Below are 15,477 nucleotides of genomic sequence, written 5' to 3' on the forward strand. Positions count from 1 at the left end.
CTAAATCCAGTGATTTTGGAGCCTAAGAAAATAAAGGCTGTCACTGTTTCCATTGTTTCCCCATCTATTTGCCATGAAGTGATGGAACCAGATGTCATGATCTCAGTTTTTTGAATGTTGAGTTTTAAGCCAACTTTTTCACTCTCCTCTTTCACTTTCATCAAGAGGCTCTTCAGTTCCTCTTCACTTTCTGCCATAAGGGTGGTGTCATTTGCATATCTGAGGTTATTGATATTTCTGCTGACAGTCTTGATTCCAGCTTGTGCTTCATCCAGCCTGGCATTTCACATGAAAAAAGAAATGGCAACCCACTCCTGTATTCTTACCGGCAACCCACTCCTGTATTCTTACCTGGAGAATCCCATGGACAGAGGAGCCTGGCAGGCCATGGTCCATGGGGTTGCAGAGAGTCAGACATGACTGAAGCGACTAAGCATGCATGCACACACTCTGCATATAAGTTAAATAAGTAGGGTGACAATACAAAGCCTTGACGTACTCCTTTCTCGATTTGAAACCAGTCCGTTGTTCCTTGTCCGGTTCTAACTGTTGCTTCTTGACCTGCATACAGGTTTCTCAGGAGGCAGGTAAGGTGATCTGGTATTCCCATCTCTTGAAGAATTTTCCACAGTTTGTTGTGATCCACACAGTCAAAGGCTTTGGCATAGTCAATAAAGCAGAAGTAGATGTTTTTCTGGAATTCTCTTGCTTTTTCAATGATCCGATGGATGTTGGCAATTTGATCTCTGGCTCCTCTGCCTTTTCTAAATTCAGCTTGAACATCTGTGATTTCTTGCTTCACATACTGTTGATGCCTAGCTTGGAGAATTTTGAGGATTTCTTTGCTAGTATGTCAAATGAGTGCATTGTGCGGTAGTTTGAACATTCTTTGGCATTGTCTTTCTTTGGGATTGGAATGAAAACTGACCTTTTCCAGTCCTGTAGTCACTGCTGCCTTTTCCAAATTTTCTGGCATATTGAGTGCAGCACTTTCACAGCATCATCTTTTAGGATTTGAAATAGCTCATCTAGAATTCCATCACCTCCACTAGCTTTGTTTATAGGGATGCTTCTTAAGGCCCGCTTGACTGAGCTCTCTGAGATGTCTGACTCTAGTTGAGTGATCATACCATCATGGTTATCTGGGTCATGGGAACTCTCCAAGAGCAAGAAAATGAAATCCTACTTGGGGCTGACTGGTTATCACGGTTAATTTTGTACCACAGCTTGAGGCCCTGGTCATGCTCTTGGCTCTACTGATGAGAAGGAGAAACCAGAGGTACTTAGAAAACTCAAGAGAAAAGTCAACTAATGACCTCTCAGGTGATTTTGTGCTGCTGGCATCTGCTCAACATGTGTACTTTTTACTGATATTTAGCTTATTGCTCATTGCAAGCCCCATTCCCTTTACTATACCAATAAGCTTTCACTTCCAATGTGAATTAAACATTTTTCTTACCCACTCTGACTCTTGCTGGATTCCTTTCCAGAAGGCAGCCATTGCACTGGTTCTTTGAGGATTTAGGCTAGTTTGATTCTACAAGTTTTTGTTTTTATTCATTTATCTACTGCAGTTTCCCAAAGCACATGTTCTCGGATAGTAATAGGTGTTACAAAGTTTTTAAAAATTAATTAATTTTTCATTGTGCTGGGTCTTCGTTGCTGCACATGGATGTTCTCTAATTGTAGTGCACAAGCTTCTCATTGTGGTGGCTTCTCTTGTTGTGGACCACAAGCTGTAGGGCTCACGGGCTTTGGTAGTTGTGGCACGTGGGCTTAGTAATTGCAGCTCATGGACTTCGTTGCCCTGTGGCAAGTGGAATCGTCCTGGACCAGGGATTGAACCCATGTCCCCTGCACTGGCAGGCAGACTCTTAACCACTGGATCACCAGGGAAGTCCTGTAACTAAATTTTTAAGGGATTGGGTTTAAAAATGTTAAGCAGCTTTCTTTACTATGGGTTTTATCAGAGTCTTTAACATTATAATGCCCACTGTGGATTTCTATGAAGCAGGGGCTCTAGATGCAGTATCTACCAAACTTATTGACCAAGGAAATTTTTCTTTCTTTCTTTCCCTATGGTACATCTCAAGAACATACTATGTGAAGACACATTTTAGGAGACATTGCTCTCATAAGGGAACTCTAATATCTTGATCCCACTTGGTCAGAGAAAAGGAGTTAGCTTATGTCTCCTGTTCTCTTAGCTGTCTTGCTTTCCACTAAGGGCAAATACAGACCAAAAAAAGGAAAGTAGTTTTCTTTTTGCAGAAAATCTCATTACTTTCCAATGAAAAAAAAAACACTTCTTCTCCTAATAAAATGTTAAATATTTTCCTGCAAATCTTTCCCTTTTCAGATACAGTGTATCAGTTAGGACTGCATTTGACTGCATGTAACAGAAACTCAACAGTGGTAGCTCAATAAAATAGGTGTTTTTTTTTTTAACCAAAAAAATCCAAGGTAGGCAGTCCAAGGGTGGGTGCATCTGCTCAAGGTGATCAGCATAGCTTCCTGCTTCACCCGCTTTGTAGTGTGTGTTTTTCATCCTTATGGTTGTAAAAATGGCCACTCAACTTCCAAGCACCCTATCCGTGTTCTATGCAGGAAGAAAGGTATAACAGTATAAGGCAAAAGTCTAAAGGATCTGGTAAACTAAACTGTTTTCCTTTATTAGAAAAGAAATAGCCCTTCTAGAACCCTGCCCAGTTGACTTCTGCTTAAATTTCATTGGCCAGGGGTAGGTCATGTGACCACTTTGAGCTATGTGTATGGGAAGTTGGATTTATTGCTGCCCCAAACAAGGTTGGAGTTCTCCATGTGAGAAAGACTGGGGACAATGGGTATTGGGTAGGATATGAGCAGGGTCTGTTACATACTGCTTAGTTTATTTCTGATTTAAAAACTGACTTTCCCACACTGATCTTTTATAACACATTAAACTCCTTTCTGAAAGAACTCAGAGTTACAAAAGCAAGATTAACAGTATATAATGTTTTGTCATATGTATTATGGACTTAAGCAACTTTTTGGAAAAGCAAGAACCTAATGAATCTGAAACTCAACAATTTAGATTCCTCCAGTTGTCTTGTACTCATTGTATACATTCTGTTGTAACAGTATGTTGACATCATCACTTCTCTTTTATGTGCAAAGCTTTATACAGTCTGTGTGTGAGAATATTTGCTACATAAGAAGTCAACATTAATAACTATAAACTTCATTTGAATATTCATCCAGTAGACTAAGTTTCTTAAGGACAGAGTAAGTGTCTGACTTATTTACTCCCACTGCCTAGCAGTTAATGGATGATCAATAAATATTGCTGAATGATGTGAGTGAATGAGTGAATGTCTGAGATATCCAGAAGACGTATCAGGGTTATCAACGAAGATCCAGCCTCAGAGTAGGCAAGGACTAACCTGCCAGGTGAAAAGATAGCAGAAAAATAGAACAGTCAGCAGTTGATTCAGAAGCAACTTGTTGTGGATTCTTAGAGAAAGTGAAAGCTTTTCCTCTAATAAGAGAAATAAGACAAGGATCCTCACTCTTACCAGTTGTATTAAATATAGTATTGGAAGTCTTTGTCAAAGCAATTAGACTAGAAAAAGAAATAAAAGGTATGCAAGTTGGGAAAAAAGTAAAACTGTCACTATTTGCAGATGATGATGCTATGTAAAGAAAATGCTGAAGACTTCATTAAAAAAAACTGTTAAAATTAATAAATGAATTCAGTAAAGTTGCAGGACAGAAAATAAGTACACAGAAATCTGTTGCATTTCTATATACTAATAATAAACTATCAGAGAATTTAAAGGAAAAAATTCCATTTGCAGTTGCATCAAGAAGAATAAAATACTTAGGAATAATTTTAACCAGATCTGCATATCAAAAAACATGACATTAAAGAAGACACAAATAAATGTAAAGTTATTCCATGCTTATGGATTGGAAAAGTTAAATTGTTGAAATTTCCTTTCTATCCAAAGCAGTGTACAGATTAATGCAATCCTTAACAAAATTCCAATGGCATTTTTTCCCACAGAAATAGAATGAACAATCCCAAAATTTCTATGGAAACATTAAAAACTTGAATAACCAAAGCAACCTTGAGAAAGATGAACAAAACTGGAGTCATCATGCTCCCTGATTTCAAACTATATACAGAGCTATAATAAGACAGTATCATATTAGCATAAAAACAGATGCACAGATCAATGGAACAGCATAGAGAGCCCAGAAATAAACCTGTATATATGATCAATTAATTTATGACAAAGGAGTCAAGAATATACAGAGGGGAAAGGAGAGTTTCTTCAATAAATGGTGTTGGGATAATTGAACAGCCACATGCAAAAAAATGAAACTGTACCACTATTTTACACCCTACACAAAAACTAACTCAAAATAGATTAAAGATTGGAGCATAAGACCTAAACTGTGAAACTCCTAAAAGAAAATATGTGTGGTAACCTCTTTGTCACAGGTCTTGGTGATGATTATTTTGAATTTGACATCAAAAGCAAAGACAACAAAAGCAAAAATAAACATGTAGGATCACATCAAACTAAAAAAGTTCTGCATAGCAAAGAAAGCCATCAACAAAACAAAAAGGCAACCTACTGAATGGGAGAAAATATTTGCAAGTCATATATCTGATAGGGGGCTAATATCTAAAATATATAAAGAACTCATACGACTCAATAGTAAAAAACCAAACCAATTAAAAAACGGGCAGAAGATCTGAATATTTTCCCAAAGAAGACATTGAATGGTCAACAGGTACATGAAAAGATGCTCTGTATCACTAATCATCAGAAATGCAAATAAAAACCACAGTGACATACCACCTCACACCCGTTAGAATGGGTGTTATCAAAACAACTAGAAATGACAAGTGTTGGTGAGGTTATAGAAAAAAGAGAGCCCTTGTTGGGAATGTAAATTGGTGTAGCCACTATGGAAAGTAGTTTGGAGAGTTCTCAAGAAAATTAAAACTGCCATATTACCCAGCAATTCCACTTCTGGGTATTTATCTGAAGAAACAAAAAACACTAACTCAAAAAGATGTATGCCACCTTCATGTTCATAGCAGCATTATTTTGAATAGCCAAAATTTGGGAACAATTTAAGTGTTCATCAATGGATGATTGGATAAAGAAATTGTGAAATACACACAAACAATGGAAGATTACTCAGCCGTAAAAAAGAATGAAATCTTGCCATTTGTGACAACATGGAAAGACCTTGAGGGCATTATGCTTAGTAAAATAAGTGAGACAGGAGAAGACAAATACTAATGATATTTCTTGTATGTGGAATCTATAAATGCATACATACACCCAAATTCATAGATACAGAGAACAGATTGGTGGTGGCCAGAGATGGGATCAGGGTAGATGGGAGAAATGGGTGAATTGTTTTTATTTTGTTTTTTAGTTTAAATAAACAGAATTTTATTTTTTTTCATTTATTTTTATTAGTTGGAGGCTAGTTACTTTACAATATTGTAGTGGTTTTTGCCATACATTGACATGAATCAGCCATGGATGCATTTTTTAATTCAAATATGAGTGTTATGCATGTACATGAAAAGAAAGTGTAATAACTTGTTTTGTTCATTAATACAGCTTAAGGCTGTATACTGAGAATTTTAAGAGTATATAACAACACATATATCTATTCCTTCACAAGGAAACCAACAAAAGACAGATTTAAAAATATAGCAAAGGCTGAAAAGTTAAAAGACCATTTAGAGGGGCTTTCCTGGTGGTCCAGTGGTTAAAACTTCACCTTCCAATGCAGGGGGTGTGGGTTAAATCCCTGGTCAAGGATCTAAGATCCCATATGCCTTGAGGCCAAAAAACATAAAACAGAAGCATTATTGTAACAAACTCAATAGAGTTTTTAAAAAAGACCATTTAGAAACTCTTACAACTCAATAGCAGTAAAAAACAAATAATCTGATATTAAAATTCACAGAGGATTTGAATAGATATTTTTCCAGAAAAGACATCCAAATGGCCAACAGGTACATAAGAATATGCTCTACATCACTAATCATCAGGGAAATGCAAATCCAAACCAAAATAAGATATCATCTTACACCTGTCAGGATGATTATTATAAAAAAGACAAGAGATAACAAGTGTTGGTGAGAATGTAGAGAAAAGGGAACCCTTGTGCACTGTTGATGGAGATGTAAATTGGTACAGTGGAAAACAGTATGGAGGTTCTTAAAAAAAATTAAAAATATAACCCCAATATGATCCAGCAGTTGTATGTTTGGCTATATAGCTGAAGGAAATGAAAACACTATCTCAAAGAAATATCTGCACCATCATGTTCTTTGCAGTATTATTACCCACAGTAGTCAAGACATGAGAACAATCTAATTATCCATCGTCAGATGAATAGATAAAGAAGATGTGATGCACACATACACAGACAAAATATTATTCAGCCATAAAAAAGAGGAAATGGTTGCAAATACCTTGGGATTACAGTGTCAGAGGACATCGTAACCTATGTGAAATGCTTCTGCCAATTGAAATGTAATCCTGAGTAAAATACCTTCAATCTACCTACCTGAAAAGTGTGCTTGTTAGCTCAGTGGTATGGACATAAGGAAAGGACATATTTGGGGACAGATGATTACCACACAAAAGTTTGTATTTGAATGTTTATACCAGCATTATTCATAATAGCGCCAAATTGAAAATAACCCAAAGTCCATCGGTTGGTGAAATGAAATATTTATTCAATCATAAAAAGAATGAAGTACATGCTACAACATGGATGAACCTTGAAAACATCATGCTGAGAGAAAGAAGTCAGTCACAAAAGATCACATATTCTATGATTCCATTTATTTAAAAAGTCCAGAATTGGCAAATCCCTAGAGACAGAAAGTAGATTAGTGGTCGGCAGGGGCTGGGGATGAGAGAATGGGAAGTGATTGCTAATGTGTACTGGGTTTCTCGGGGGGTTGCAGAAATATGTTCTAAAGTGAGATCGAGTATTTGCACAACTTTGAGTATACTAAATACAACTGAATTTTACACTTTAAATGGGTTAAATTGAGGGTATGTAAATATATCTTAATTTAAAAATGCATTAGCACAACAACAACCATAGTGGTGGTTACTCAGGCTGCCTGGCTAACATTTGAGTCCTTCAGTCCCTGGTGGGTTGGGCTCAGAGAGGAAATCTAGTAGGGGACGGGACAGGGGGCAGGGCAGGGGGCAGGCCTAAAGGAGTGACTCAGTGAAGCAATTCAAGGAGGAAGACTGCAAAGGCTCTGTAGCAAGGAAGGAATTCCTAGTGCCCTTCCCTACCACACACAGCCCTCTGGCTTCTCCCTTTTTTTGGTTGGCAGCTAATGAATCTCTTCTCCCAGGCTTGTGCTATTGGGCACACTGCCCCTTCAGTCACAGGAAAAGCAGCTTTTGGGTCTCTGGGCAGCCGTACTGGGTCTTGTGCTGATCAAACAGTTTGGTCAGGGCCTTCATATAGAGGGCGTGGTATTTGTCCACCATCTCCTGGCTTGGTTTTTCGATTTTGGGCAGAGGCAGAGGCTCCCCCACTGCCAAGAGAGATGGGAAAAGAGAAGGGTCAAGTGTTAGAATCTTTTCTTTTTTTAACCTCCTTCTCCTTCCCTGGGCCCAATCCTTTCATATCCCAAGTCAGCTCCCAACTTCTCCCCCTAGGCTGTTCTCTTCTTTGGTGGTGGGGGGTGTGGAGATTGGGAAGGCCTGAGGTTGAGGTTGAGGAAAAGCTGAGCTGGCCTAGGGGCTGAGAGCAGGACTCACCCACAGTGACGATAGGCAGCGGGTATGGCAGGAGCCCAGTGGAGCCTTGGCGGAAGCCTCGTCCATAGAAGATGCAAAAGTAGAAACCAAACACCTGGCGGAAGTAGCTCTGGAACTTGTACATATAGCTGTCCTTATGGAACACCACCTGATCATACACCTCGGTTTCTCCAAAACTGTAGGTGGGGACCAGATGAGCCCTGTAAGAAAACCCTGATTTATTTCCCAAACACACCCTGGAGTGGAGAACCCCCCAGGAAAAACTTTTGTTCCTGGCCAGGCTCCCATCTATTATAAAATCCCTGTGGTGTAAAACATTTCTTCTTGCACTGAATACGGCTCCTGTATTTATTATCTCTTTTTCCTGAAATTTTCAAGGCCAGTGAGAATACTCTCTCTGGGCCAGGATCATAAGAACAAGATATGGGGGCAGAAATCCACAGGAACCCACATTGCATAAAGAAAAAGCTTCCAGGAGGTGTCCTGAAGGGGAATATCTATTAGGATATTCTAATATCTATTAGGATACACAGAGTACAAGATGATGGTTTGGCACAGATGTGTATGTATATGTATGAGGTGCCTCTTGCCTGCAGGGACTGTGCATAAGGTGTTCTGTCCTAGGTCTTGAGATTAGAGCAGAGTAAGGTTGTTTCCCTCTCACAGGGCCATGGGAATCCACCCTGACAGAGCCCTATGTAGTAAAGCAGGCTCCTTATGTCTTCCTGTGAGAGTAAGGGCAACAGTCTCTCTTACACAAATCTTTGTGAATTACTACCAGCGATCTCTTAGTGTTTTGGCATATGTTACCTTTTTTGGTTCCTCACAGCAGAGACAGTGGAAAAACACACCAAGGGGTTATTTTCTTTTTTCTACAGCTCCAGAAGCCCAGGTTCAGGAGGGGGAGGGTCACATAGGTATTCAGTGAGTGGCAGGAGCTGGACTAGAACCTAGGTCTCTTTCCTCCCAGCTCAGAGCTCTCTCCACCACATCATGCTCCAAACTGACAAACAGGCCACTCAGACAAGGTCCTTAGAAGAAGTACTTCCTTCCCCTCTTCTGGGAAGCTGTTATAGGACAGTTGTCCCTGTGTCCAGTGAACTGGCATGCTGACATTATGGAGCCCCCACAGCTCTAGCCTTGGATTCCTACTCTTTGCGTGCATACTAAGTCGCTTCAGTTGTGTCCAACTCTGTGTGACCTATGGACCGTAGCCTGACAGGCTCCTCTGTCCAAGGGATTTTACAGGTGAAATACTGGAGTGGGTTGCCATTTCCTTCTCCAGGGGATCTTTCTGACCCAGGGATTGAACCCAGGTCTCTTATGTCTCCTGCATTAGCAGGCAGGTTCTTTACCACTAGCTACACCTGGGAAGTCCCTCCTGCTCTTTACTTCCTCTCTTTACCCTTGATGCAGGAGACTCGGGTTTGATCCCTGGGTCAGGAAGATCCCCTGAAGGAGAGCATGGCAACCCACTCCAGTATTCTTGCCTGGAGAATCCCATGGACAGAGGAGCCTGTCAGGCTATAGTCCATAGGGTCCCAAAGAGTTGGTCCCTGACTGAAGTGGGGCTTCCCTGTTGGCTCAGTGGTAAAGAAACTGGCTGCAATACAGAAGACAATGGTTCGATCTCTGGGTCAGGAAGACCTCCTGGAGAAGGGAATGGCAACTTACTCCAGTATTCTCACCAGTAAAATCCCATGGACAGAGGAGCCTGGCGGGCCCCAGTCCATAGGGTCTTAAAGAGTGAGACACGACTAGAGAAACTTAGCATGCACAGCAGAGTGGCTAACGTTTATCTCTTACTGCGTGCCAGGCACATGGTAGGTGTTTTATGTGGATAAACTCTTTTAAACCCCACAATAATCCTATGAAACAGGTACAATTGTTAGTAGCCACATGATGAAGAGGAAAACAGCAAGGCTCAGAATGGCTGAATAACCTGTCCCAGAATTCACAGTAAGCCATGGGACCGGAGTTTGAAATTAGGGCCCCTGACTCCAGACCCAACATGCATACTCACCATAATGTACTGCTTCTTGCACTTACCATTAACAGATATAGATATCAATGTTGCTAGAGATGATGTGGACATCATCTGTGTCTTAGGCGAGCCCTAGCCAAGCCCTCTGATAATGAATCTGGATCTCTGGTTGGCTTTCTGGGAACTGGTCCAGCTAGCTCCAAAGGAGTGGATGACCTAAGTCTCTTTGAAATTCTACAGTCATCTCTTCCACTCACTAGTAAGTTTTATGAGGGTAAGACTCGTGTCTGATTCATCTTGGCATCGCCTACCAGGTCATGCTGCTCAGAGGCCACCCACCTCTGCCCAGGGAGGGACACCTACCCGTTCTGGAGTGCTATGCGCACAAAGCCCTTGCGTTTCTGGAGGATGAGCGTGGTGGTGTTGGGCGCACTCTGCATGGCCTCTCCCACTCCTCCAATTACAATGCCCACAAGGTTGCCAGTGCCATGGCTCAGCAGGTAGTCAATAGCTGGCTGACTCACAGAGCAGACACCTGAGGAGAGCCAAGGAGCAATGAGAGGAGCAAAAGGATCAAGAGAGGGGAGAATGGCTGAGGGGGAATACCCTCTGCTTGACTCACTGGCTTGTGTGCCCTCCTTTCCCATGGGACCCAGAAGGAGAATCAATGAACGGAACAAAGGGTATGGAGAAGAGAGGGCTAAGACAAGCAAACGCAGCACATTTCACTTTGAGGCAATATTTCCAGTTCGCAGGAGGCACTGGGTCAAAACTATAGTAGGAAGGGGGAAAACCAGAAAGACTTTCTAAACCCCCAACTGTAATTCTACCCTTTTCTTTTCCTGGATTGCCACTAATAGCAACAGCTATTATTTATGGAGCACATACTCTTTGGCAGGTGCTATCTTGGGTGTTTTACTTGTATTGTCTCATTTAATCATCACGCCACATCTGAGGTTAGACTATTATCATCAGCACCACTTTACAAATGAGGAGACTGAGACCAATGGAGGTTCAGTAGCTTGCCAAGACCACACAGTAAGCGGCACAGCCAGGATTTGACCCCAGGCAGTTTGCTCTACAACATGTGCTTTTTAACTACTGTGCTATGATGGCAGGAGTCCGGGATGAGAGGGGGCTGAAAAGGAGGGGTGGGGCTTGAAAAGGTGTATTTCCAAGTGGGGAGATGAGCCAGAAACTCTAGTAAGTATGGTCAGAAGCACCTTTGGCCATGAGGTACTCCCTAATAAAGGGGATCTTGAAGAACCAGGACAGCGTGGCCAGATGGGGAGTGATGCCTGGAAAGATCTTCGAGAAGCCTGTGGCCTCAGTGCATAAGTTACAGAAGGCGCCGAAGGTCAAGATGCCGTGGGGGTGAACTCCCATGAGATAGTTGTGCTCAGGTGATAGATCTTTAGTCTTCAGGATCTGCAGCCACGGAGAGAAATGTCAAAGGTGACAAAATGAGATCACACAAGAAAGCAAGGGTGAAGATGCCTTAGAGGGTTCAGGGAACTCTCTAAAGCAGAACTTTTCAACAGAGAGGCCAGGAGTGGCTTTGAGGGGGTCAAGATATCTGACTCCTCACCCTCTGGGAGACCAGTAGGATTGGGGGCACCTACAACTGCTGGGCTCCTTGCCTGTGACTGGAAAGCAGTCTCTGCCCTTTAGGCATGGGATCATTTTCTGTGAGTGCTGTTATATGAAAAAGGTTGGCAAAAATCTTGGCAGTATCTCTTATCTACTCCAAAGAGTGCACAGGGGAGCAGCATAGCAGTACATTTCTAGAACCTCTTCCTGGTATTTTCTCCCCCAACTCCCTACCAGGGCTAGTTTACTGAGTTTTGAAAACCAGCTTAGATATCACTTTGTTTATGAAGCCTTTCCTTACACCTCATCTGAACTACTTGTGTACCTTGTACCAAACCATGAATATGTACTCATCTGTCCTCCCCATTGGATGTGAACTTTTTAATGGCAGAGGACTGCATCCGACTCACTTCTCTTTACCCCAAACTATGTGGTATAGAGTAGGTTTTCAATCAGTGTTTGTTAAACTGATCTGAACTGTACTTGTGTTTCTGCCTGCATCCTCTGGTAGGTCATGCCTACCAGGACATCCAAAGTATATTAGCAGTGTAGCAAATGCCCAGTAGCAATGTTGGACCCTGAAGTCTGTCTAGCCTGCACTGAGACTTCTCTGAGATGCTCACTTTCCTTATGGACAGCCCTAGTCATTTAGCATCAATGCTTAGTATTTGGGGAACTGTGAGGGATGCTGGGGAAGAGACACTTACGGAAATGGGAAAATAGTCCCTGATGTGGGTCCAGGCACTCCAGTTCCTTACCCAAGCTGATCGCCTGCCACCTGAGATAGAAATATCAGTAGGGGATGTGTCTGTGTGTGCCAAGCCCAGCCCTCTCACTCACCCAGCACTTCCAGAGCAGCCTGGAAGGACTATAGCTCTGCTAGGGAAGTGGAAAAGGAAGAGACCCCAGGATGGTCCTGGCTGGCCCAGCTCCTCTCCTGTGGCTCCGAGAACTTGTATGAGAGGTCTGTGGCATGGTAAGTGGAACTCCTTGGTTACAGGTTGAGGTGGAACATTCTTAAATCCTGTTATTTCTAGGTCCATGAGTCTTACCTTGCTCTGGGGTCTTCCAGTCCAGGAGTAGCCAGGCAAAGTAAAGGGCTGGTAGTGGCCACCAGGATGTAAACAGGAGGTAAATGGCCAATGGCTGCAAGATCCAAACTGATGAGGGAACTGATCAGACCAAATTTGTGCTGCCAGCAGAACTTGACCATGTCCAGCCCTATTAAGAGCCCTCCAAACTCTCCAAGCCCCTGGTCCTGGCCTTCTGCACAATCCAGCTCCTGCCTGTCCATCAGCCACATCCACCTGTCCTTTCCCTCTTTCATCTACCATACACACCAGCCCTATTTCTTTGCTTACCTCTCATCTCTGTCCACCTGCCTGCTCACCATCCCCCCACTCCTGCTCCCTGCCTGCTACCAGCTTTTCACCCACTGCTTCCATTAATACACTGTCTTTCCCCTCATCTCCTGTTTCCCTCCCTATTCCTCACCCGTGAATGCTTGTTAAACCACTAGCTCACCCTCCCTTGCCCATATAGTATCGATATCTCTCCATACTCCCTGCATACAGCATCTGCAGCCCTCTATTCTTGCCCATTCACCATTCCTTCCATTATCTGTCTCCCCTTCCACCCCAACCATGCTACTACCGCTCCCCTCCCAGAATGGAAAATCCAATGGTTCAAACACAGGTTATACTTCTCTGTCTTTAATGCTAATGTTTCTGCCCGACTCCCCATGCTACCTTAAGATTACAGATGTATCATCTTATTCCATGGGCCTCATTTCTCCTCTCCAGATAGTGAGGGTTAGGAAGGGGCTGAAATTAGCTAGATCTGCTCAGAAGTATCATGACTCTGTTCTACCTCCCCCCACTCCTCCTGTCTTTACTGCCTCCGAGGTTCTATCTTTTCCTTCTCAGGGCACTCAGGGAGCTCAAGACTCCTTGACCAGAGATGAGACTTCCCATGAGCATAAAAATTGCCCCAGATCTGGTCCTGGCCTCTGATTATGGCTTCTTGCCATGCTCTCTTGGATCAGTACTCACATATGACAAGGTAGCTCAGGGGCCATTGCAGAAGTACCAGACTCTGGAAATGCTTAGGCTGCTGAAAACAAGGCATTGTGCTCAGGAGCCTGAAGGAAGTGAAGATCCCAGAATGGTGTTCCAACCAAAGGTGCCACTAGCCTCTGGAAGCTCGCTCAGTAGCGAACACATATGATTATGAGGGTTTCACCTGCCCTGTCCGTTCTTTGTTCTGCCCCATATCTACCACCCACTGAAGTGGGCAGGCCCTGGAGTATAAGGACAGTCTTAACAGATCTGAGCTCTGGCCCCTGCCCGTTTACCCTTTGACTCTCTTTCCTGGGATTATTAGGACATCAGGGCGGAGAAAAGGTGAGGAGTGCTATTATCCAGTCCTAGTGACCCAGAGGTCCAGTGAAGGGAAACACCCCTCACATCACAGGTTACTCTGAAATTGTAGGGGTTGTGACCTCAGAGAGATGGCTAGTGGGAAGGGAGCACGGAGAGTTTGTGGAGTTGGGGGCACCTAGAGCTAGGTGTCTGTTGAAGCTGTTGCCCTGAGACAGCCTGGTTTGGGGATGTCCCTCTTTTACAATTTTCTACTATAAAGATTTCCACATACACACAAAACTAGAGAATGCAAGAAATTTTCATCTTTGTATTCATGTTTCATGTTCATCTTCAACAACTATTAACATTTTGTCATACTTGTTTCACCTATTGCCCCACTTTTTTTCTTGGAGTATTTTAAAGCAACTCTAAGACATCATTTCACCCCTAAATTTCACAATGCATCTACAAAAATTTGGATGTTTTCTTCTATAAGAAATACCATTATCACCATTAACAAAATTAATACTCCTCTATTAATATCTATTATCCAGTCCATATTCAAATGTCTTTTTACAGATAGTTAATTTGAATCAGGATCTAAACAAGGTCTACTGATTATATTTGGATGTTATGTCTCTCTCTTTAAATTTTCATTGTAAAAAAAAACCCAGATACAGATACCCAGATGTCTTAGAATAGCTTTTAAAATACTCCAAGAAAAAAATGAGATAGATAGATTAAACAAGTATGACAAAATGTTAATAGTTGTTGAAGATGACCATGAAACATGAACACAAAGATGAAAATTTCTTGCATTCTAAAACAAATGTATGACTTAATGAATTATTATAAGACAAATACCTTGCAACCACCATTAGGTCAAGAAAGAGATGTTTTTCACCCACCCCAGAAGGCTCTCACATGCCCCATTACAATCACAACCCTCTTCCTCCTCCCAAAGTAACCATTATCTTTGACATTTAGAAAAACCTTTCCCTTGCCTTTCCATGGTTTTATTACCCAAACACACTTCCCTAATTACCATAGTTTAGTCCTGTCCATTACAAAAATTATTATGTGCCTTAGGTTCTCTCTTTTTAAAACTTTTTATTTAGGAATAATTTTAGATTGATAGGAGAGTTGCAAAGTTCTCTATGCCCTTTACCCATCTTCCTCTTAATGTTACCATCTTATGTATAGTTATCAGAGCTAGGAAACCAATACTGGAACATTATTTTTAACTCCAAACTTTATTCGAATTGCACTAGTTTTTTCTACTAATGTCCATTTCTGTTTCAGGGTGTCATCAGGTCCCACGTTGTATTTAGTCATCATGTCTCTCTAGTCTTCTCCAATCTATGATGGTTTCTTGATCTTTCCTTGTCTTTTACGACTTTGGCATTTTGTAAGAGTTTAAGTCTGTTTTAGTTTCCAGTTTCCCCGTCCATCCATTTCTTTTCCTGACCATTTTGACCTAGAGAATCTCCCACAGTCTAGACTCTGCTTGCTGTGTGTCTGTATTTCCCCCAGATTGGCAGCTGGATTCAAACACTGGATCAGACTCAGGTTTGAGCCCTTCAGCAAGATCTTCATTTATTTTTAATACAGAACAATCCTACTTCCTATTTTCCTTTACCCCCTGCCATTGACCTGTCAAAGACTATTTCCCTTGGAGTAAGCCAGTCTTCCAGACCTCAGAATCAGCTCCCAGGAGAAGGAGTGAGGGTGC

General features: G+C 42.0%; 1 protein-coding gene across 2 annotated transcripts; it reads right to left on the reverse strand.

Annotated features, from left to right (window-relative positions):
- Positions 1 to 6,852: 6,852 nt before the first annotated feature.
- AWAT1 (acyl-CoA wax alcohol acyltransferase 1) lies at positions 6,853 to 13,623 on the reverse strand. Of its 2 annotated transcripts, none has more exons than XM_043457882.1 (7): positions 13,437 to 13,623; positions 12,438 to 12,545; positions 12,093 to 12,163; positions 11,019 to 11,223; positions 10,159 to 10,330; positions 7,812 to 7,987; positions 6,853 to 7,585 (listed from the first exon to the last, which is right to left on the reverse strand). In XM_043457882.1, exons 1-7 carry the CDS (start codon positions 13,510 to 13,512, stop codon positions 7,431 to 7,433), a joined length of 963 nt encoding a protein of 320 aa, XP_043313817.1. In that variant the 5' UTR covers positions 13,513 to 13,623; the 3' UTR covers positions 6,853 to 7,430. The 2 variants fall into 2 exon arrangements, with proteins under 2 accessions (XP_043313817.1, XP_043313816.1); XM_043457881.1 differs by having other exon boundaries at positions 7,812 to 8,011; positions 13,437 to 13,622.
- Between the last annotated feature and the right edge of the window lie 1,854 nt (positions 13,624 to 15,477).

This window comes from Cervus canadensis, chromosome X, assembly GCF_019320065.1.
Source record: "Cervus canadensis isolate Bull #8, Minnesota chromosome X, ASM1932006v1, whole genome shotgun sequence".
NCBI lineage: Eukaryota > Metazoa > Chordata > Mammalia > Artiodactyla > Cervidae > Cervus > Cervus canadensis.